Source organism: Rhopilema esculentum, chromosome 21 (genome assembly GCF_057945365.1).
Source record: "Rhopilema esculentum isolate cy_ngs chromosome 21, ASM5794536v1, whole genome shotgun sequence".
In the NCBI taxonomy this organism is placed as follows: domain Eukaryota; kingdom Metazoa; phylum Cnidaria; class Scyphozoa; order Rhizostomeae; family Rhizostomatidae; genus Rhopilema; species Rhopilema esculentum.
Genome location: NC_142835.1, coordinates 12,155,722 through 12,180,555, shown reverse-complemented (window position 1 = coordinate 12,180,555; position 24,834 = coordinate 12,155,722). Strand labels below are relative to the sequence as shown.

At 35.5% G+C, this 24,834-nt stretch overlaps 2 protein-coding genes across 8 annotated transcripts; both read left to right on the top strand.

The window, feature by feature from the left end:
• Positions 1-321: 321 nt before the first annotated feature.
• Positions 322-8,835, top strand: LOC135682950 (uncharacterized). 2 transcript variants are annotated; one of them, XM_089114794.1, is made up of 8 exons: positions 323-563; positions 3,119-3,198; positions 3,548-3,979; positions 4,491-4,784; positions 5,019-5,417; positions 7,257-7,379; positions 7,497-7,518; positions 7,720-8,832. In XM_089114794.1, the coding sequence occupies exons 2-8, from the start codon at positions 3,138-3,140 to the stop codon at positions 7,871-7,873; spliced, it is 1,485 nt and encodes a 494-aa protein (XP_088970920.1). In that variant the 5' UTR covers positions 323-563; positions 3,119-3,137; the 3' UTR covers positions 7,874-8,832. The 2 variants fall into 2 exon arrangements, with proteins under 2 accessions (XP_088970919.1, XP_088970920.1); XM_089114793.1 differs by lacking the exon at positions 7,497-7,518 and having other exon boundaries at positions 322-563; positions 7,720-8,835.
• A 3,389-nt stretch (positions 8,836-12,224) lies between these two features.
• On the top strand, positions 12,225-23,636 carry LOC135682954 (uncharacterized). 6 transcript variants are annotated; one of them, XM_089114787.1, is made up of 8 exons: positions 12,225-12,450; positions 18,256-18,335; positions 18,586-18,993; positions 19,624-19,917; positions 20,283-20,615; positions 20,788-20,889; positions 21,491-21,613; positions 21,955-23,636. In XM_089114787.1, exons 2-8 carry the CDS (start codon positions 18,275-18,277, stop codon positions 22,146-22,148), a joined length of 1,515 nt encoding a protein of 504 aa, XP_088970913.1. In that variant the 5' UTR covers positions 12,225-12,450; positions 18,256-18,274; the 3' UTR covers positions 22,149-23,636. The 6 variants fall into 6 exon arrangements, with proteins under 6 accessions (XP_088970913.1, XP_088970911.1, XP_088970909.1 ...); XM_089114785.1 differs by having other exon boundaries at positions 18,574-18,993; XM_089114783.1 differs by having other exon boundaries at positions 18,568-18,993.
• Positions 23,637-24,834: the final 1,198 nt, after the last annotated feature.

The following is a 24,834-nucleotide window of genomic DNA, read 5'->3' as shown; positions in this document are numbered from 1 at the left end:
TTGCTATGCAACCCAAATCCGGCAGCTGCTGGAAAATGAGGCACAAATATTTCTATGATTTCTGAGCCTGAATATTGTTATAAACAAGTGTAACTTTTCCTGATAAAATTATTCATACTAAGCCACACTACACTGGGTCCAAAATCATGAACTTTTTTTGGGTCCTTTTTGCTACCAGCAGAGCCTGATATATCCAATAGCTTTGTGACTTTGTTACATAAATAAAGGAAGTTATCCAACCTTATATCTGGCGGTCAACGAGGTCACTTTGAACAAACAGTTAACAAAGGTCACTGCCAAGGTAGCCCGCTACTGACCTTTGTCTTTGATTACCACAGCCTTCTAATACGGAGCAACCTGAAATGGGTGCCAATGTTTTATTACAAAAATGCCATACTCATGTTTCAAGAAATGAGATTTTTCAATCACCAATACTGGCTAATAAAACAGGCTGATCTAAAATCGACTTCTTCATTTTCGAATGCATGTGATCCATTCTGTGAAAACTGTTGCTGTTGCTGAATTACGATTTAACTTCCTTGTTGACATGGAACCGTTTGAAAGTAGGTCGATGTTTTCATTTCCTCTTCGAATTCGTGTGAAAGTTATGAAAGCTATCGTTGATTGTTGGATTTCTATGACTACTACCGCTTTATAGATTGAAATCGCAAGATGATGGCTGAATGAAGCATAAAAGAGATCAATCCGTATTCTATTTCAGGAAAATTAATTGCCTTGGTTTCTGGTTTCAAACAGGTAGATAGGCCTACTCGTAACGATTTCCCTATTTGACCCCGTTCCCTATATGACCCCAAGCGCTTCCAGTATGATTGCATTGACGACATAGGAGACGGTAACAGTGGCGGAGATTATGGGGTTTTGGGGGGCTTGAACACAACCACCCCCCCCCCCAATCAGCGATGTCGTCGGGAGATTCGGGCTTTCGTCGTAAAATTGATAACCGTTTAACGTGTTGAAATTTCTCCAAGAAATCGCCCTGGAAAGAATTTTCAGCTAATCTAAGGGCGTAATTGATCCATGATTGCCAAAATTTCTGCTCCCTTCGCTCGCAGATGATTTGCATTTTCCCTTTTAACCCCAAGGAACTCTTTAAGCTTTCTCTGCCCTTTTTGCAAAATTTGAACATAGCATAGATGATAAAATATAAACCAGTACTAAATAATTGATCAAACAATATATGACCAAAATCAAAAGTGCTTGTGAATTGTATACTTAATTTCAATTCCGTAAAGATTAGCCGAACTTTCCATTGGATTCTTCCGAATAAAAGTTATTTTCAAACGTATTTTCCACTGACAAAAACAAGATAAAATCACTAAAATGGACGTACGACTTATCAAAAGTGTAATCGGTCGACCTCTTGTATCATCAATTGTTTTTGATGAGACATCGATCTTGATATAAAGAATAATTAATGGATTGTTCTTCTTGTTACTTAATTATGGCGTGGTCAGCAAAGATTTCTAAAAGGTCCCGTCAGAAAATCGTCTATTTTTATCAAAATGTGCAGTCAAATTAGACATGATCCAAGATGTTGTCTTGACAGAAAATCGTAGGTCTCCCTCCAGCAACACCCCCCCCCCAAATGGAAGCCTGAATTTCCGCCTTTAGACTGTAAAATTTTAAATATGCTAATAAAGACAACGACGGTATGGAGAGTGCCACATGAAGAGGGGAATGAGCAGGGTGGCCGAGAGGTTTCGGCGGCCCTTAACAGAACAGAAAGCCAAAACCTCATGCGAGGGAAGCAAACAGAAAGTTTTCACTACCACGCCTATATGATTAGTTTGAAATATATTTCAGGATACTCCTTGCTGTCATTTCCTTTCAATTATTGAATACTTTTGCCATTATTTAGTCATGCTTTTGTAAAGTGACTTTTATCAGGCCTTTCACTATAACTTTTTATCGATGCAAGTTATAAAATTGTAACTTTGTTTACTGGTATACTTTGGCGTACAATATTAAACTAGATAGATACAATTTTAAAAATTTCTTCGAAAGCAATTTCTAGACTGGAGTATTTGAACCATGATATATCTCTCTTTGAGAAAAGGTTGTATGCATATATTCCTCTTTTTTGAAAAGGTTGAATAAATACCTGAAAATACATAGTTCTCTGATATACCCTTATTAGCTAGAAAGTTACTTAAAGGACAAGTGACACACTTTTCACCCTATCTTTTCTTTTCATTAACTTATAGATCATCTTTTAGAAGTAAGCTTTTCCTGGTTTAGAACAAAAAATTCTAATCAGGGGGCGCAGGGGGCGCGATTTTGCTTTTTATCACGTGACCCTATGACGTATATTGTGATAACTCGGAATTTTCCTGTAATTAATAGGGAGTTTACGAAACACGACACGACAGGTCCAGACGAACTGAATTCGTTTAGAAGCGTGTTGTAAACGTTAATATTGCACTGTATACCAGTAGCAGCAATAACAAACTATCACAATCTACGTCACGGTGTCACGTGACTCATTTCCCGCCATAATTTGAAAAGGGTTTTTAAGTAGGAAAATGAAATCAGAAAGGAAAAATATTTCAACAACACTCTCATACAGCATTTTACTTTAAGTTAAAAGAAAAAAAAAATTTGGCGCCAAAAGCGTGTCACTTGTCCTTTAATGTGTTACTCACTTGCTTCGTCATTTTAGATTGACTATGATGAAGAGCACCTAAAATGTACAAAAATGGGAAAGAAAAAAGGGGAAAGAAAAATGAAAGGAAATGCTGAGCAGGGCATCAACATATAAACTCTGTTTGGCACTGAAATTATCAGATAAAATAAATGTGCTGTTTATAGAAGAAGGGAAAAAGTATTCAAATCAGGATCCCGATCGATTTGTTTATATCCGGTGACGATCCTTGGATTGAACAAAATATACAAAAAGATACTCTTGGCATAATCTAATTTTGAAAACCCCTACACAACAAAGCGATTCAAAAACTCTCAATGCACTAGGATGCTTCAGGGTATTTTTCATTTTTTATACTCATGCAGTGTTGAAAAGTAAATCAGCCTGCACCAAAAAAATTAAATTGTGATGAAACTATTCTATCATCTTCCAATTCCACAACTTGTTCCTTTTCAGCAACACTTTTTTCTTTGTCATGGAAGTGCAGTGGAATGTTCAATTCAAGATATTTTGGCTCACATACACACTGTCATCAGGTATTTATGTTGTAGTTGAAAATTAAAACATCGAATGGCTTTAGTGTCAAAATTCAGCTTAGGCTTTTGCGAGGTGCATGAAAGTAAAACTGAAACATTACTATTACGCGAGAAGAAATGTCCAGAAATAGCTAGCTTCAAAATTTACAATTTTCCATGACATGGACAAGTTCCGAAGCTAAGCTAAGCCAGTCAAAATCTTTTCTTGATTTGTTAAATGGGTAGCGCCTTTGAGTAACACGGGCAACTTTGCATAGGCTGAATATGTGATAAGATATTGAATTAACGATCTACAGCAAAGCTTTTTTCGCTAATTTGATTTCATTCGTTTAGCATTTCTATATCTCAGTTGCAGTAACCGCACTTAATAAAGGACAAGTTATTGCCAATGAAACAAAGTCATCACCAAGTCACGTGACATCACTAAAAGGCTCTTCACTGTGGTTAACGTGGGGATATGAATATGGTGGTGATGCTTCCGGATTTTTAGAATACAAAGAACAGATCATTGGATTTAATAGCTCTTCCCAAGCAGCACTGCAACCTATAGCAAAGAGGACAGGAGCAAATGGTGCTCTTCAGCTTGTGCCAACTGATACAGCACCATTCTCTGGAAGGCTCGCAGTAATACCAACCAACAGTACATTGGTGATCAGTGGACTGAAGTACAATGACACTGCATACCAATTTGCATCATATATTATTACAGAAATTATTGTAGGTGGTACAACCAACCCAAATAGAGGTGACCTCAAACCAGTTGTACGGATTACAGTCAATGGTAAATTTTAATAAAACTCTTTAAACTGTAATTTTTTTTAAATTATGGTTTTGAAATGGAGCAGGCAAGAAATTAAGATGATATCTTATTTAGAATCAAAACGAGAACATGAATTTGCTCCTGTTCAGTAATACGAAACTGTTCGTGTTAATAACTTTACGTAGTTTTAACAGTGTTTTTCTGTTGAATAATACTATTAATATTAACACTATCGTTTTGGTCGTTTGTTATTAATCATTGCTGATGGTGATTGAACATAAGAATGGATGAAATTGAGAATTGATCAAATTGAGAATTGGTGAAATTGAGAATGGATGAAAATGAAAATGAATGAATTGAAAAAATAAAGTAAAAAACAAAGTAAAGAATCAAGAGTTTTATCCACTTTTTCTGTCAATATCTAGAAAAAACAGAGCCAATCATTTAAAAAACCCACAAATACAATCAATGTACACTACTCATAATTTGTCAATTCTATGTGTATCAAACATTCCTTCGTTTCCTTCAATAGGAGTACCAGATTTCCTTACATCATCTCCAGCGACAGTTGAAGTGAATGAAAATTCAAATTTAGAAATAGCGATTGAAATGGATGGAAACCCTGCACCATCAGCTGATTTTCTTTGGCCTCATCTTGGTGATGGTGGGACAACTGTTGCTGCTAGCCAAATTTACCCGTATGTTTATTCTGCAAAGTTTAGACATCCAAGTATAGCTGCTACTTTTTGTGGAAGGATATTGAAATCTTCAGTGAAGAACAGTATTGGATCATCACTTGCCAGAGACACCAATGTCACTGTTTTACGTAAGTGCTTTATGTTGTTGGTTTTAATTTATACTTTCATTTAATCAAATAAGATCAGAAACCTCCATGAAGATGTTTCTTTCAATGCAATTTTATTTCAGCAAAAATTTAGGTTCAAATTTGCTTATTATTAATAGGGGTTTGTTTCAAACATTTTGCTTGTTTTAAATTAAGATTTTGTTTGTAACATGTCGCAAATCAAACGAAGTGAATTTAACAACTTTCTATTTCTAGTGAAACTTGATAGCAATCCGAATTTGCAAGCAGGAAAGTTAATCGTAGACAGTTGTGTTGAAGTAAAATGGACGAAGGCCGAATCTGGGGCTTGTTACATGAAATACGAAGTGAGATTGAAAAATGCTTCAGGGACTGTTGTTTATACTGAAACTGGATATAACATCGATGAAATAAAGAAATGCAAGATTCCAGGAAACGTGAATATCACTGGTGTTGAAATGACGATGAGTTTCAAAAGTGCTTCAAAGGTCTTCACTGCCAAAGTCTCAGAAACACAAATCCCAACAACACTAGTACCAAGTTCAAATGACCCAACAACAAGAACAAGCACGCCGCACAAATCAACAGCAAAGGAGAAGACAAGTGTTCAACCAATAGCATCTAAAGAAAAACAAGGCAAGGTCTACTTCGATGTTATTAAATCTTTAGCAATGGTTTGGTTTCTAAAAACCGTAATATAGGCTATCAGTATCTTGACACACAAAAGGTGGCTCTGTATCTTAACTTGAACCTGTCAGGCGTTTCGGGGCTGAGCGATACGAAAATCAATCATTTTATCTGTATCTCAATCACAAATAGGTAGTCAGTGCTTGAATTAGTTTACGACCAATTATCTCGTGAGCCTGATAAGAAGCGAACGATGCAATTATCAAAATTAACCTTATTTTGAGAGGAGCTCTAGCCTTGTTCTTTTTTAAACTGGAGGGCCAACTGTTTAGCCCATTCAGCTCCCTCGTGCTGCATTTTAAAAGCAAAGGGTGATTGCAGGAACGTAAAAAAATGGCTAATTTTGGGGGGCGTGGAAGGTTGGAAATTCCAACTTTACCTGATGATTTTTTCTTTCGACCTGTTAATCTTTTGTACCTACTAAATTGATTTTTGGAATTAGCCTTATGGCTTATTCCAGATTTCTAGGTTCTGTATAATTACCAACATTTTACTTGTAATAATTAGTCTTAAGCATAAAAGCACTAAAGAAGAAAAAGGAAATCTCTAAATTTTGATTAACGTAAAACGTACAGATAATCTTTTCGTAAGATGTAAAGCAACATCAAAGCCATACAATTCTAGATCTTGGATATGTTTAATGATAAAAAGTAATATTCTTTCAAGTCAATTAACAGCAATTCTGTTCTTTTTCTGCTTTGCCCATCTTAAAGCTATTTGCTGCAGATCAGTTTTAAATTAAATATCTTTTTCATAGTATAGAAGCATCAAAGAATTTACCATTTTATCTTTTGTTCTTGATAGATGGAAATTTTTACAATTTTCAAAGGGCTAAATGCCTTTTGTTTTTTGGAACAGAAAAGGGTGATCTGAGAGCAAGTGCACATTCCCGATTCGTAGGATAAAACACTCTTCTTTGATTAAATACTTCTACTGCCGCTTCTTTGGTCAATGTGGCTTCTCATCAGCTTTATCATAGCAATTTATGATAAGATTTAAGGAGGTATGCAAAGTGCTGGGGGAGCTTAGCATACACCCGTCAGGAAGCGTTGAGAATTTCTACCAATGAAAGATTTTAATGTTTTCAATTGAATTGGCTACCCGTTGTTTCTTAAAAAAATTCCCACTTTCAATTGTTCCGATCAATAGATATAGGGAATATTTTTTCAAAACTTCAGGCTCAATCAATACAGATGGTAAAATTTAAACTACTTATCAAGAAATTCACCTTGCCTGTTTAAAATAATCTAATTCAACTTAACCCCTGTCAAAAAAGAAAGAAACGATGCAATGGTGCAATTTGAGATCCATTGGAGACAGGGCTTCACAATTAAAAACGATTAGAAGATGTGCCTGCTCCAGAGTTTCAATTTTAATAAGGTCTAAGATTTTTACATTGAAAGTCCCAAAATCCTAAGCTATAAAATTCACATATTTGGTCATAATAGTTAGAAAAAATTCCAAGAGAACTTTTAAGTTTTCCAACTACAACTGGATTTTCCAACGTTTGGGGGGGGCGTCACGCCCCTATTATTTACGTGCCTGGGTGATTGCGTGTCCAGCCGAAGTCCCACGTAGCAGTAGCCCCACTGGCTCTTGTAGTTGCAAGTTCTTGCCTCTTTGCTCAGCTTTAGAGCTTTAATAAGGTCAATTTTTATTCTTAGCAATTGGAATTTGTGCCTATCCCTGCCACCTACAGCTTTTGTTTATAACTTGGGAGACTCGAATGTTAATGCTCGGGAGAAGGCCGCCTATGAAGTACATGTTATGTTTGCGTTTCCATTACAGTGAATAGCGATGAAGAGAAAGACAACATAATCATAGCGCTTTCAGTAGTGGTTGTGGTCCTACTCATTGCCATGGCAACAATGGTGATCTGTCTCATCAGAATAAGAGCAAAACTAACACAAGGTAACTTTAGTTACGGTTTTCATCACAAAAATATTTTTCCTTCCGGCTGTTGGCTGTTTTTCATAATTAAGAATTATATCTCTCAAAGAGGTAACATTTTCATCTACTTTTTTGTAGCTCAAGACAATGGAAATAAAAGGTAAATGAGTTGATGCTTTCGTATAGTTATAGTTTTGCCAATTTGAAGTCATTCTAAATTTTTTCTACTACCAATTGTTGTTCATAAGTAAATTCTGTCCTTAGCTGCTCTTCTATGTCCTTTGCTAAGTTTAAATGGCTTTCATTTAGTAGTTTCATACATTTGGCAAAGATAAATGAGTGTACTTTGTTGACTCCATAGGAATGTACAGCCAAAGGAGACACATTACATGGATCTGCAGGGACAAATTGCAACCACCGATTCAATTTACGCAGGCTTGCAATCACAATACGAAGAGATACACGATGCTGCTCGGAATTATGAAAATACGAAGCACCTTTCAAGCGTTTTATGAGCTCAAACAGCACATGTTTCTTATCATTTTGGGTTTTTAGAAAATCATAATCTTGTGTAATCTTGTCAATATAAAATTACTAGGTTGATATTTTTCATATCTTCTAGACCTTTCTAAAGTAGAAATTTCTGTCCTTTTATGTAGAAATCGGATACTCTTTCCAATAATTATAAACTTGATCATTATAGATTGGAAAAGGCAAATGGAAAGAGGTTTCTTGAATGGCGTTTTGTTGCTGATCTTTTACCAAGAATGAAAATAGCACTTACCTTGAACAATGCTAAAAGTTGTTCAACGCCAAAGCAGTCAACAAGAATAACTTCTTTAAAATGTTATATTTCATATTTCTTTCAACAAACCAAATATGAAGTCGCCAGTCTGTTTTTACACACCTTCGTGAGTTCTTTACATGACAATACCAATCAGTCAATGCGTGAAATGAGTTCTCTAGCACGTGTGTACGCTTACATTTATTCTATAACCATTCCCGATCTACAAACTACAAGGGTCAGGATCCATAAAGTCCTGAAAGGACACGGAAAAACATCTCCGTTTTATTCAACTGCCTATTTCTATTTTACCCTTAAAAATTCCGCTCGTCGTTAATAAATAGCATTTTTCTATCCCGTCTATCTCTATATTGTCGGCTCAAACCTTTGACTTTAATTTCTCATACCATATTTTGGTTGTTGCTAGAAATTCGTCAAGAAATTTTTTTTTCGTACAGTTTTATTTCCTGTCTTACTATTTTGAAGATCTTTTCACCTTTTTGGTTTCTTTCTTCCAACCCCACTTGTCACTTTGGTTGTTTAGTTTGCTATATTTTCACTTTTTACCTCGTGCCACGTCTGTTCTCAACCATTCTTTTTGTTAGTGTATTCTAAGACATTTAAGAAAGATTCACTGACCAGCAAAAAATATTATCGATCAGTCAGTATCTTGCCTGCTATTTAAAAAATATTTCAGAAAATTTTTTTCATTCAACTATACACTTTTATTTGTCACCTACTATCCCCGCTCCTTTGTGGCTTTTGTACAGCCATGGATATTGAATCTTGAACACTGTCCTTATGGATGTCTCCAAAGCATTTGATTGTCTCTCACATGAACTCTTACTGATATTCAACCAGCATTCTAGAAGCATTCGATTTCAACCAGTAAAAATAAATGCTAACTTTAGCGAATGGAGAGAAAAAGGGTGTTCCCAAGGTTCTGTCCTTAGTCCCCTTCTTTTCAACATTTTCTTTAATGACATATTTGAAAACTTAGATCAAAGCAAACTATACAACTATGCTGGTCATAATACCACATGGGTTAAAGGTCATAACAAGGAAGACATATCAGTTAAACTAGAACAAGAAATGAATATCATAAACCAATGGTTTATAGACAATGCTAGGCAGCTCAATGGAGACAAATGCAAACTTTTGATGATCTCAACAAAACCAAACAATGTTGAAAAATGTAGTACTTATGCAAACAGGCAAATAGTAAAAGAGGGAGGCAAAGTGAAATTGTTGGGCGTAACGATCGACAAAAATTCAATATTTAATGAAATTTGTTTTGATATTCTTCAATTACTGTTCCTTGGTATGGATGTTTGTAGAAGGAAAAACAATACACTTATTTACAACATTCATGAAAGAACATTGCGAATAGCCTATAACGATTTTTTATCTAGTTTTGAACATTTAGTGCTCAAAGACAATACGATTACAATCCATACAAGGAATTTAAAGCAACTTGCAACAAAAAAATTTACAAAACTATTCATCACGAAAAACCAAGTTTCATGGAAGATATTTTTAGCATAACTGAATCACCTTATACCTTTAGGGGGCTCACTTTCACTAGAAATAAGCTAAACACAATTGCATACGGATGTTAATTGGCTATATGGTAGTCCCATGATCGATGATCGCTCAATATTGCAGCAGGCAACTTACTAAGTGTTCTTCAACACGAACCCTACACCCGGGTAAATTCTAGGAATGCTCAGCCCCCCTCGCAACTCTTCAATATAAAAATATATTTTGGGAGAAGGAATAGGTTCAATATAGTATGACTTGAAAACATCACCATTTCGTTATTGAATGTTAAAGTATATCAAGCTTAGCAAAGCTCGTTATGCAAAGCCAACCCCAGACAAGTTAGTATTGAACTATTGAGACAACTAAACGATTGTTATTAAAACAAACAATCGCTGACAAGCAAAAGCAGCAACGACAAAAAGGACAGATATGAAAAGCACCAATGAGCAAAATGACCTTGATCGATTATAACCAGAAACAAAAGACTGAAACTAAACATAAGATTTGAAATTAAATATCAGCAAGCAGGGGCGAAAATACCGGGGGGGTGTGGGGGGTGTGACACCCCCCAATCCAAAAAATAGTCGATTTCGCAGGGCAATCGAAGATTTCGCAGGGCGCCAAGAAGAGCTTTATTGCCACGCAGAAATGCCACCTCTGAAGTTCGTAAAGGGCCGTTTAGGAATTTTTAAATGGAAATATCGTATTTTTTATGAACCTCCCTTCCTGACATTGTATTTTAGAGAACGGAACAGGTATGTAAATAAAAGCTCCGTTATTTGCAAGGCGAAAGCAGTTCTTACCGAAAGTCATAGCCAATGGATGCAATGATGGATGCATATGTTTATGAGGGCAAAATTGAGTCCATGCAAATTAATTTAAGTTGTAAATTATTTTCATGACAGGCACGGCGTCACTGGGGGGAATAGGGGGCCGAAGGCCCTCACTTTGATCAAGATAAGAATTTTTTATCATTTTTTCTATTACTTTTTAACAGTGCATGAACTAAAAAATATAATAAATTGTTAAGATTCTTGTTAAGAACCGAATTTGTTTCATCTAATTGCTAACTTTTTCACGTATATTTTTATCATTTTTCTTTCATTTGCATTTATTCAGTAAATCATTTTCTGTATCACTGCAATGTTTTAATTTTTTATGTGTAAACATATCCTTCTCGATACAAGAAACTGCACATTTCTGTTCAGGAAAAAAAATTCCTCAAATCAAAACAACATCTTCCTCTGTCATTCACAACTACGTGCAATCTGAAACGAAAGGTTGCCGTTTCTTTCCTTCCCCAACGTTTAACACTAGAGTTTTAGCATGATATTCCCCCTCCCTATTTTTTCCAATAAACAATAATATTTTCAATAAACAATCAGTTCTTTTAGCACAATAGTATTTTGCTAAATTTTTGTCTGAAAGATGCTTTTTAGCCCTTTTAGAAGGTATAATTTCAAAAAAATTTTTCACGTCGGACCCAACCATGGTGGGTCCTCCTACCTCACTAAACTTGATTCTTAGTCCCCCTGAGCTAAATTTCGTTGCGCTGTCTGCATCAAGTATCCCCCCCCCCCATTAGCTGTTTATTAGCTAGTATTTTGCAAACCAACATTAAATGAAGTGAATATAAAAAAATTACGCTCACGTAGAGAAATAGATATTTCATAGGCAATGAAGTTTCAAGTTTGTTTTTATTGCTTAGAAGTTTGTCCTTGGTAATGACCAGTGTACACTGGTAAAGCTTTCACTAGTAACCTATAGACAAACCGTTGCTACGAGGTCTGCAGGGCACCAGTCAGTTTTGCAGGGCAGAAACCCTTTTCACCCCCCCCCCCCCCAAACCTATTGGCCAAGTTACGCCCCTGTCAGCAAGGAGCGCATAAGTTAAATATCAAATTATTTTGTTTCATAGGGCGCTCTCATTTTTTGTTTCTCGAGATTTCTCTTGAAAAGTTTACAATATCTACTGTGTCTTAGTTTGAATGCGATCGTGCATTCTCAATTTTACAGATAATGAAGACCAGATTCAGGTCCTGGATATACTCTTAAATAATTAAGAATATATTCTAGAATTATTCTTATTCTTTTCAAATCTTATATGGGTTTAGAGCAACATCGCCCACTTTTGTATAAAATCGTCGTATTTTTAAAAAGGAGATACGCCAGTTCTGCAATTCCTTGCTATGACAACCCAAAACAGGCAGCTGCTGGAAAAAGAGGCACAAATAATTCTATGGTTTCTGAGCCTGAATATTCTTATAAACAAGTGTAACTTTTCCTGATATAATTATTCATATTAGGCCGCAATAAATTGGGTCCAAAATCTTGAACTTTTTCGGTCCTTTTTGCTGCCAGCAGAGCCTGATATCCAATAGCTTTGTGACTGTGTTACATATATAAAGGAAGTTATCCAACCTTATATCTGGCGGTCAACGAGGTCACTTTGAACAAATAGTTAACAAAGGCCGAATCTTTAACAAAGGTCACTGCCAAGATAGCCCTCTACCAATCTTTGTCTTTGATTACCACAGCGGAGCAACCTGATACGGAGCAACCTGAAATAGGTGCCAATGTTTTATTACAAAAATGCCATACTCGTGTTTCAAGAAATTAGATTTTTCAATCACCGATACTGGCTTATAAAAAAGGGTGATCTAAAATCGACCTCTTCATTTTCTGTTACATGTGATCCATTCTGTGAAACAGTTGCTGTTGCTGAATTACGATTTAACTTCCTTGTTGACATGGAACCGTTTGAAAGTAGGTTGATGTTTTCATTTTCTCTTCGAATTCAAGTGAATATTATGGAAGCTATCGTTGATTGTTGAATTTCTATGACTACTACCGCTTTATGGATTGAAATCGCAAGATGATATTTGAATGAAGCATAAAAGAGATCAATCCGTAGTCTATTTCAGAAAAATTAATTGCCTTGGTTTCTGGTTTCAAACAGGTAGCTAGGGCTACTCGTAAAGATTTCCCTATTTGACCCCGTTCCCTATATGACCCCAAGCGCTTCCAACATGATTGCATTGATGTTATAGGAGACGGTTACAGTGGCGGAGATTATGGGGTTTTGGGGGGCTCGGACTCCCCCTCCCAATAAACGATGTCGTCGGAAAATTCGGGCTTATGTCGTAAAATTGACAAACGTTTAACGTGTTGAAATTTCTCCACGAAATTGTTCTGTAAAGGAATTTTCAGCTAATCTAAGGGGCGTAAAGGCCGGGTTACACGATCATTACACGATCGCGTAAAGGCCGCAATTTCTAGACTAGGGTATTTGAACCAAGACCTTTTTAGGCCTTACACTATAGCTTTTTATCGATGCAAGTTATAAAACTGTAACTTTGTTTACTGGTGTACTTTGGCGTACAATATAAAACTAGATGCAATTTAAGTTTTAAGATTTCTTCCTTGAGCAATTTCTAGACTAGGGTATTTGAACCATGATCTTTTTAGGCCTTACACTATAGCTTTTTATCGATACAAGTTATAAAACTGTAACTTTGTTTACTGGCGTACTGTGGCGTACAATATAAAAGTAGATGCGATTCAAGTTTTAAGATTTTTTCCTTGAGCAATTTCTAGACTAGGGTATTTGAACCATGACCTTTTCAGGCCCTTCCCTATAGCTTTTTATCGATACAAGTTATAAAACTGTAACTTTGTTTACTGGTGTACTTTGGCGTACAATATAAAAGTAGATGCGATTCAAGTTTTAAGATTTTTTCCTTGAGCAATTTCTAGACTGGGGTACTTGAACCATGACCTTTTCAGGCCCTTCCCTATAGCTTTCTATCGATACAAGTTATAAAACTGTAACTTTGTTTACTGGTGTACTTTGGCGTACAATATAAAAGTAGATGCAATTTAAGTTTTAAGATTTCTTCCTTGAGCAATTTCTAGACTAGGGTATTTGAACCATGATCTTTTTAGGCCTTACACTATAGCTTTTTATCGATACAAGTTATAAAACTGTAACTTTGTTTACTGGTGTACTTTGGCGTACAATATAAAAGTAGATGCAATTTAAGTTTTAAGATTTCTTCCTTGAGCAATTTCTAGACTAGGGTATTTGAACCATGATCTTTTTAGGCCTTACACTATAGCTTTTTATCGATACAAGTTATAAAACTGTAACTTTGTTTACTGGCGTACTGTGGCGTACAATATAAAAGTAGATGCGATTCAAGTTTTAAGATTTTTTCCTTGAGCAATTTCTAGACTAGGGTATTTGAACCATGACCTTTTTAGGCCTTACACTATAGCTTTTTATCAATACAAGTTATAAAACTGTAACTTTGTTTACTGATGTACTTTGGCGTACAATATAAAAGTAGATGCGATTCAAGTTTTAAGATTTTTTCCTTGAGCAATTTCTAGACTAGGGTATTTGAACCATGACCTTTTCAGGCCCTTCCTTATAGCTTTTTATCGATACAAGTTATAAAACTGTAACTTTGTTTACTGATGTACTTTGGCGTACAATATAAAAGTAGATGCGATTCAAGTTTTAAGATTTTTTCCTTGAGCAATTTCTAGACTAGGGTATTTGAACCATGACCTTTTTAGGCCTTACACTATAGCTTTTTATCGATACAAGTTATAAAACTGTAACTTTGTTTACTGGTGTACTTTGGCGTACAATATAAAACTAGATGCAATTCAAGTTTTAAGATTTTTTCCTTGAGCAATTTCTAGACTAGGGTATTTGAACCATGATCTTTTTAGGCCTTACACTATAGCTTTTTATCGATACAAGTTATAAAACTGTAACTTTGTTTACTGATGTACTTTGGCGTACAATATAAAACTAGATGCAATTCAAGTTTTAAGATTTTTTCCTTGAGCAATTTCTAGACTAGGGTATTTGAACCATGACCTTTTCAGGCCCTTCCCTATAGCTTTTTATCGATACAAGTTATAAAACTGTAACTTTGTTTACTGATGTACTTTGGCGTACAATATAAAACTAGATGCAATTCAAGTTTTAAGATTTTTTCCTTGAGCAATTTCTAGACTAGGGTATTTGAACCATGACCTTTTCAGGCCCTTCCCTATAGCTTTTTATCGATACAAGTTATAAAACTGTAACTTTGTTTACTGGTGTACTTTGGCGTACAATATAAAAGTAGATGCGATTCAAGTTTTAAGATTTCTTCCTTGAGCAATTTCTAGACTAGGGTATTTGAACCATGACCTTTTCAGGCCCTTCCCTATAGCTTTTTATCGATACAAGTTATAAAACTGTAACTTTGTTTACTGGTGTACTTTGGCGTACAATATAAAAGTAGATGCGATTCAAGTTTTAAGATTTTTTCCTTGAGCAATTTCTAGACTAGGGTATTTGAACCATGACCTTTTCAGGCCCTTCCCTATAGCTTTTTATCGATACAAGTTATAAAACTGTAACTTTGTTTACTGGCGTACTGTGGCGTACAATATAAAAGTAGATGTGATTCAAGTTTTAAGATTTCTTCCTTGAGCAATTTCTAGACTAGGGTATTTGAACCATGACCTTTTCAGGCCCTTCCCTATAGCTTTTTATCGATACAAGTTATAAAACTGTAACTTTGTTTACTGGTGTACTTTGGCGTACAATATAAAAGTAGATGCGATTCAAGTTTTAAGATTTTTTCCTTGAGCAATTTCTAGACTAGGGTATTTGAACCATGACCTTTTCAGGCCTTTCCCTATAGCTTTTTATCGATACAAGTTATAAAACTGTAACTTTGTTTACTGGTGTACTGTGGCGTACAATATAAAAGTAGATGCGATTCAAGTTTTAAGATTTTTTCCTTGAGCAATTTCTAGACTAGGGTATTTGAACCATGACCTTTTCAGGCCCTTCCCTATAGCTTTTTATCGATACAAGTTATAAAACTGTAACTTTGTTTACTGGCGTACTGTGGCGTACAATATAAAAGTAGATGCGATTCAAGTTTTAAGATTTTTTCCTTGAGCAATTTCTAGACTAGGGTATTTGAACCATGACCTTTTCAGGCCCTTCCCTATAGCTTTTTATCGATACAAGTTATAAAACTGTAACTTTGTTTACTGGTGTACTTTGGCGTACAATATAAAAGTAGATGCGATTCAAGTTTTAAGATTTTTTCCTTGAGCAATTTCTAGACTAGGGTATTTGAACCATGACCTTTTCAGGCCTTTCCCTATAGCTTTTTATCGATACAAGTTATAAAACTGTAACTTTGTTTACTGGTGTACTGTGGCGTACAATATAAAAGTAGATGCGATTCAAGTTTTAAGATTTTTTCCTTGAGCAATTTCTAGACTAGGGTATTTGAACCATGACCTTTTCAGGCCCTTCCCTATAGCTTTTTATCGATACAAGTTATAAAACTGTAACTTTGTTTACTGGCGTACTGTGGCGTACAATATAAAAGTAGATGCGATTCAAGTTTTAAGATTTTTTCCTTGAGCAATTTCTAGACTAGGGTATTTGAACCATGACCTTTTCAGGCCTTTCCCTATAGCTTTTTATCGATACAAGTTATAAAACTGTAACTTTGTTTACTGGTGTACTGTGGCGTACAATATAAAAGTAGATGCGATTCAAGTTTTAAGATTTTTTCCTTGAGCAATTTCTAGACTAGGGTATTTGAACCATGACCTTTTCAGGCCCTTCCCTATAGCTTTTTATCGATACAAGTTATAAAACTGTAACTTTGTTTACTGGCGTACTGTGGCGTACAATATAAAAGTAGATGCGATTCAAGTTTTAAGATTTTTTCCTTGAGCAATTTCTAGACTAGGGTATTTGAACCATGACCTTTTCAGGCCCTTCCCTATAGCTTTTTATCGATACAAGTTATAAAACTGTAACTTTGTTTACTGGTGTACTTTGGCGTACAATATAAAAGTAGATGCGATTCAAGTTTTAAGATTTTTTCCTTGAGCAATTTCTAGACTAGGGTATTTGAACCATGACCTTTTCAGGCCCTTCCCTATAGCTTTTTATCGATACAAGTTATAAAACTGTAACTTTGTTTACTGGCGTACTGTGGCGTACAATATAAAAGTAGATGCGATTCAAGTTTTAAGATTTCTTCCTTGAGCAATTTCTAGACTAGGGTATTTGAACCATGACCTTTTCAGGCCCTTCCCTATAGCTTTTTATCGATACAAGTTATAAAACTGTAACTTTGTTTACTGATGTACTTTGGCGTACAATATAAAACTAGATGCAATTCAAGTTTTAAGATTTTTTCCTTGAGCAATTTCTAGACTAGGGTATTTGAACCATGACCTTTTCAGGCCCTTCCCTATAGCTTTTTATCGATACAAGTTATAAAACTGTAACTTTGTTTACTGGTGTACTTTGGCGTACAATATAAAAGTAGATGCGATTCAAGTTTTAAGATTTCTTCCTTGAGCAATTTCTAGACTAGGGTATTTGAACCATGACCTTTTCAGGCCCTTCCCTATAGCTTTTTATCGATACAAGTTATAAAACTGTAACTTTGTTTACTGGTGTACTTTGGCGTACAATATAAAAGTAGATGCGATTCAAGTTTTAAGATTTTTTCCTTGAGCAATTTCTAGACTAGGGTATTTGAACCATGACCTTTTCAGGCCCTTCCCTATAGCTTTTTATCGATACAAGTTATAAAACTGTAACTTTGTTTACTGGCGTACTGTGGCGTACAATATAAAAGTAGATGCGATTCAAGTTTTAAGATTTCTTCCTTGAGCAATTTCTAGACTAGGGTATTTGAACCATGACCTTTTCAGGCCCTTCCCTATAGCTTTTTATCGATACAAGTTATAAAACTGTAACTTTGTTTACTGGTGTACTTTGGCGTACAATATAAAAGTAGATGCGATTCAAGTTTTAAGATTTTTTCCTTGAGCAATTTCTAGACTAGGGTATTTGAACCATGACCTTTTCAGGCCCTTCCCTATAGCTTTTTATCGATACAAGTTATAAAACTGTAACTTTGTTTACTGATGTACTTTGGCGTGCTGATTTAGATAGAATATGTATATATCTCTCTTTGAGAAAAGGTTAAATAAATACCTTAAAATGCATAGTTCTCTGATATACCTTTATTAGCTAGAAAGTTACTTAATGTGTTATTCACTTGCTTCGTCATTTTAGTATTATGAAAGCAACGCCGCTATTATGAAAGGCACCAATAATGTAGAAAAATGGGGGAAAAAATGGGAAAGAAAAATGAAAGGAAATGCTGAGCAGGGCATCAACATATAAACTCTGCTGGGCACTAAAATTATCAGATATAATAAATTCGCTGTTCATATACAAAGGAAAAAAGTATTCAAATCAGGATCCCGATCGATTTGTTTTTATCCGGTGACGATTCTTGACTTGAACAAAATATACATTTGGCATAATCTAATTTTGAAAACCCCCTACACAGAGCGACCCAAAAGCATTGCATTCTTAATGCATTACCATGCTTCTTATTTTTTTTGATTACTTTTTTCTTGCAATGTTGAAAAGTAAACCACCTTGCTCCAAAAAATTAAATTGTGATGAAACTAATCTATCATCCGCCAATTCCACAACTTGTTCCTTTTCAGCAACACTTATTTCTTTGACATGAAGGTACAGTGGAATATTCAATTCAAGATATTTTGGCTCACATACACACTGTCATCAGGTATTTATGTTGCAGTTGAAAATTAAAACATCGGAAGTTTTAGTGTCAAGGCTTTTGAAAGGTCACTTAGGCCAGTCAATATCTTTTCTTGATTTGTTAAATGGGTAACGTGCATGAGTAACACCGGTAACTCTGCATCGGCTGAATATGTGATAAAATATTAAATTAACGACTTACAGGAAAGCTTTTTACGCTAATTTGAATTTATTCGTTTAGCATTTCTTTATCTTAGTTACAGCGGCTAATCCAGGACAACTTATTGCAAATGAAACAAAGTCATCACCAAGTCACGTGACATCACTGAAAGGCTCATCACTGTGGTTAACATGGGGTTATGAGTATGGTGGTGATATACCCGGATTTATAACATACAGAGAACAAATAATTGGATTTAACAGTTCCTCACAAGCAGCACTGCAACCTATAGCAAAGAGGACAGGAGCAAATAGTGTGCTTCAGCTTGTGCCAACTGTTCCAGCACCATTCTCTGGAAGGCTTACAGTAATACCATCCAATGATACATTGGTGATCAGTGGATTAATGTACAACGACACTGCTTACCAATTCGCATCATATATTATTTTAGACCTTACTTTAGCTGGAAAAAGCAGCTCAAATAGAGGTGACCTCAGACCAGTTGTCAGCATTACAATCAACGGTAACTTTATATATTTTGACAAACCCTTTCAGCTTTGTATTTATGTTAAGGCATGGTACTTTTAGAATGGAGCAATCAAGCAATACAAATTATTTGTATTGCTTCTTATCTTATTAACCAATTAAGTTAAAAAACACTTTCATGGCGTTTCCTTGTTGTCTTGGTTTCCCGTTGATAGGTACTCTCTTATATAATATATAAGACTAATAGTTCTGGTCGTATATTATTAGCTTCTGCTAATGCCGATTCAAAGTGTTAATTTGTGACGAAGAAGTAGGAAGTTTAGCAATTGACCAAGCGATCGTAAGTCAAAACGTAGAAGATTTATTTCATTATGTAATTGTTGTCAGAGGCAGGTCAATTTAAATTGTTCCCAGCTGTTCTGAAATAAGCCGCATTGGCAACATCTCCTGTTTGTATCGAGAAGACAATGCAACTTCTGATTTGTCACAACCGCATCCAGTGCTGTAAACGACCTCGTACAGTTCCTCCGGTCGTATCCTTATTATAACAAAAATACAATCAAACCTGACCCATCGGTAGATTAGTTTGATTTTTCGATTTGCAGCATTCATTAGTCCCGTTGAAAAATTTCAAGGATATGAAATATTATTTCTCTTTTCTCAATAGGAGTACCAGAATACATCACACCACCTCCAGCTACAGTTGAAGTGAATGAAAATTCAAACTTAGAAATAGCGATTGAAATGGATGGAAACCCTGCGCCATCAGCTGATTTTCTTTGGCCTCATCGTGGTGATGGTGGTACAACTGTTGCCGGTATCCAAATTTACCCGTATGTTTATTCAGCAAAGTTTTCACATCCAAATATAGCGGCTACTTTTTGTGGAAGGATATTGAAGTCTTCAGTGAAGAACAGTATTGGGTCATCACTTGCCAAAGACACCAATGTCACTGTTTTACGTAAGTGCTTTATGTTGATAGTAATACAGAACTTTTACATTTTTACATTTTATTTTTTGAAGGTGAAAATGTATGCCCAATGGAAGGAAGTGGTAAACAAGAATAGGCTCTTCTCTATTAATGCTTTGTAAATGGACAATAAGAACATGATATCGATGCAAATGAAGGAGCTCTAGGGCATAACAGGAGGACTTCATATTTAGGACTTTTGCCACTTGATAGAGAGACGGAAGGCTATGTGAATTTAAAAGTATGCTTTTTTTTGTACGCTCACGTATCTGTCCACGCAAAGATGGAGTAGTTAATGAGTGCAATAAACAGCACGCATGAAAGCCTCAATAGATATGTGAAACTTCTTTTTTCAGTGAAACTTGACGGCAATCCGAATTTGCAAGCAGGCAAGATAATCGTAGACAGTTGTGTCGAAGCGAAATGGACGAAGGCCGAATCTGGGGCTTGTTACGTGAAATACGAACTGAGATTGAAGGATGCCTCAGGGATTGTTGTTTATACTGAAACTGGATATAACATAGATCAAATAAAGAAATGCAAAATTCCACGAAATGTGAATATCACTGACGTTGAAATGACGATGAGTTTCAAGAGTATTTCAAAGGTCTTCACTGCCAAAGTCGCAGAAACACCCATCCCAACAACACTACCGCCGACAACTTCATCGAAAACCTCAGAAACACAGGGTTGGTTTATATCTTGATCATAATCGCGTTTTTATTTTCCTTTCTTGGAACATTCAACTGATCTAGTCATTATTATAATTTTTGGACGATTTGCAGCCGTTTAAAAACAAAATACTTAGAAAACCTATTTGTGGACACCTTAAGTTACACACGTTTTTTCCATCAACACTAGTACCAAGTTCAAGTGAACCAACAACGAGAACAGACACGACCCACAAATCAACAGTTAAGGGGAAGACAAGTGTTCAGCCAACAGCTTGTAAAGAAAAACAAGGCAAGTTCTATTTGATTGATTTTTAGATTTCTAGAAACAGTGAAAAAGAGAGTTACTACTTACTATGGATTTGGTACACAAAGGTGGCCCTCCCCCCTTCTATTGAATCTCTCAGGTGTTTTTAAGGTTGGTCTTTGAATTTCAGTGGTACAAAATGACTGTACCTGGCACTGGTGATGATTGTTATTGAATTTAAATACTGAAACATTTATTAGCACGCTAATCATTCCATTTCCTTGCGAGTACAGCACTTTAAATTTGAGGCCAGCTGTTGATTTTGTTACTTCCATATAAGAATCTTCCTTTTGGACCTTTTTTGTAATGTGCTAGCGATACGGTGGGGGGGGGGATTACTCTCAAGGCTTAGTGACTCCTTGTTTCTGAGCTGGAACTTCAAGGAATGAAGCGGGTTTTTTCAACTTTCTCTAAAATAACATCTTACAGTACAACTAAGGGGCTATGTTCCCTATTTATAGATACTAGCTCCTGCCTTTTGTCCAGCTTCAGGGCCTTATTAAGAGCTATTCCTAGCACTCGGAATTCTGTCCACAACAGGACAAGAGCCCGCATATAACCTACACACTTTGTGTTGTCATTGCAGTGAATAGCGATGAAGAGAAAGACAACATGATCATAGCGCTTTCAGTAGTGGTAGCAGTCTCATTCATTGCCATGGCAACAATGGTGATCTGTCTCATCAGAAAAAAAGGGAAAAATACACAAGGTATCCTTAGTTACGGTTTTCATCACAAAAATATTTTTCCTTCAAGCTGTTTGATGTCCTTCATAATTAAGAATTATATCTCTCAAAGAGGTAACATTTTCATCTACTTTTTTGTAGCTCAAGACAATGGAAATAAAAGGTATATTGAGTTGATGTTTTCGTATAGTTAAAGTTTTGCTAATTTGAAGTCGTTCTAAAATTTATCTACTATAAATTGTTGTTCAAAAGTAAATCCTGTCCTTAGCTGCTCTTCTTTGTCCTTTGCCAATTTTAAATGGCTTTCATTTAGTAGTTTCATACATTTGGCAAAGATAAATGAGTGTACTTTGTTGAATCCATAGGAATGTACAGCCAAAGGAGACACATTACATGGATCTGCAGGGACAAATTGCAACCACCGATTCAACTTACGCAGGCTTGCAATCACCATACGAAGAGATTCACGATGCTGCTCGGAATTATGAAAATACGAAGCACCTTTCAAGCGTTTTATGAGCTCAAACTGCACATATTTCTTGTTATTTTGGGTTCTTAGAAGATCATAATCTTCTGTAATCTTGTCAATATGAAATTACTAGGTGGATATTTTTCAAATCTACTAGACCTTTCTAAAGTAGAAATTTTTGTTATTTTATTTAGAAATCGAAAACTCTTTCTAATAATTATAAACTTGATTATAATAGATTGGAAGAGGCAAATGGAAAGAGGTTTCTTGAATGACATTTTGTTGCTGATCTTTTACCAAGATCGAAAATAGTACTTACCTTGAACAATGCTAAAAGTCAAAGCCAAAGCAGTCAACAAGAATAACTTCTCTAAAATGTTGTATTTCATCCTTCACTCAACGAACCAAATATGAAGTCACCAGTCTGTTTTTTGACACCTTCGTGACTTCTTTACATGACAGTACCAATCAGTCAATGCGTGAAATGAGTTCTCTAGCACGTGTGTACGCTCACATTTATTCTATAACCATTCCCCATCTACAGACTACAAGGGGTCAGGATCCATAAAGTCCTGAAGGGACACAGAAAAAACATCTTCGTTTTATTCAACTGCCTATTTCTATTTTAACCTTAAAAATTCCGCTCATCGTTAATAAAAAGCATTTTTCTATCCCGTTTATCTCTATATTGTCGGCTCAAACCTTTGACTTTAATTTCCCAAACCATATTTTGGTTGTTGCTAGAAATTCGTCAATAAATTTTTTTTCGTACAGTTTTAGCTCCTGTTCTATTATTTTGAAGATATTTTCACCATTTTGGTTTCTTTCTTCCAACTCTACTTGTCACTTTAGTTGTTTAGTTTGCTATATTTTAACTTTTTACCTCGTGCCACGTCTGTTCTCAACCATTCTTTTTGTTAGTGCTTTCTAGGATATTTAAGAAAGATTCACCGACCAGCAAGAATTACTATAGACCAGTCAGTATCTTGCCTGCTACTTCAAAATTATTTGAGAGAATTATTTTCAATCAACTATACACTTTTATTTGTCATCTGCTATCCCGGCTCCATTGAGGCTTTCAATAAGGTTATGGAACCTAACACACTCTTTGTAAGTGCGAATAGCCCTTGGACATATTGACAGGAGGGAAATTGGTCTATCATTTAATTTTTTGGTAGTGAGATCTTTTTTAAATACTGGGATCACCTTCGCTATGTAAAGCTTATTAGGAAAAATACCAGTTTAAAATGATTCATTGATCAAAATTGATAGGTCAATGGAAATGTGGGGATTTAGAATTTTCAGCAATCTGATTGGGATATTATTTGGAGCACTAGATTTACCATTTTTTAGAGATTTAATGACCTCTGATACTTCATCAGAGGTAGTCGGGAAAATGAAGAAGGAATCCTGATTGGGATTGGGTAGGTAAGACAAAGGAGACCTTGGGCGTCTTGGGATCTTCTGTGTGATGTCATTAGCAACACTCGTAAAGTAATGATTAAATTGATTAGCTATTTTAACAGAATCATTAATTTAGGAGCCCTTTTTTATCTGTTAGATATGAAATTGTGTCTAGATTGTTTGATTTTTGGCTGACAAAATTCTTTATACCTTTCCAAAGCATTTTCATATTACTCTTGTCTTCCTCAAAATAATGATAATAGTAGTTTTTTTAGATTCCTTGAGCTCATTAACGATACGGTTTCGAAAAAGTTCTAGTTATTCTCCGAAGTTTCAATCGATCTAAAATCGTTTCACGGAAGTAAATATGGGGAAACAAAACAGACATACGAGATCGCTGTTTTATTGAGCTCGAACAGGGGACGTTTCAGATATTCTCATAGAACCAGAAAAAAACAAGGAGAAACTAAATATATTTTATGCACGTCAATTTCAGCAACTCTACAAAGTTTCAATCAGTTTGGAACATTATTACAAGTGTACTTAGGGGTTTTCTATGTGCTGGTGTCTTCAGCCAGGGGTTTCCTTGGAGCTTTTTGTTGTACAGGGAATTCGATTATTATAGTTTTACGCTCAAAATTAGTATAAATTCGAAAAAGGTTGTTTTTATGTTGTTTTGAGTCGATTTAGTTGTCTTGCTTTGACTCTAGTGTTAAGGATCAGTTCACATCAGGTTGTGATGTTTCATATCGAATGTCAATTTACGGGAACACTTAGACCGCGTCAAAAATGTCTGTTTACCTTGGGATGTAAAGCTCGTCTTGTTAAGAAAAGAATAAACAAATCAACAGAAAATCGATCCAGGTTTCTTCCTTGACAAAAATATTCGTTATCTTTATCCGATTTGAGATCAGAATGATTAGCCAAGTGGCAGCTTCGCCACCACATGTTCACCCATCTTCAGAGGAAAGTGGTAATGGATCACTCAATCGGGTTGTAACATCATTTCAATGTTCCCGTCTTCAAAACTTGTTCTCTCGCTTCCGATACCACTTCATCATCGTTAGATGAAACTTTTGAAACTGAAAATTCTCACCCGACCTTTGGTTGCTGGACATTTCTAGGCTCTGTTGGGGTTTCGTGATCGTCAACCATAGAATAACACACCAGAATGCGTCACCCTCCCCAGACTCTTTTCAAAAAACCTCCTGTGACTCAAGCCCCCCAAAAGCAAACTTTTGGCTCTTATTTTGAAAAAAATATTTGCAGATAAAGAATCAGTGATTTTTACTGCCTAAAAAAAAGCCTTTTGCAAAATTTAGATTTTTCATGTCAGTAGCACTTTAAAGAAAGTCACAAGGAGAAGGCCAAC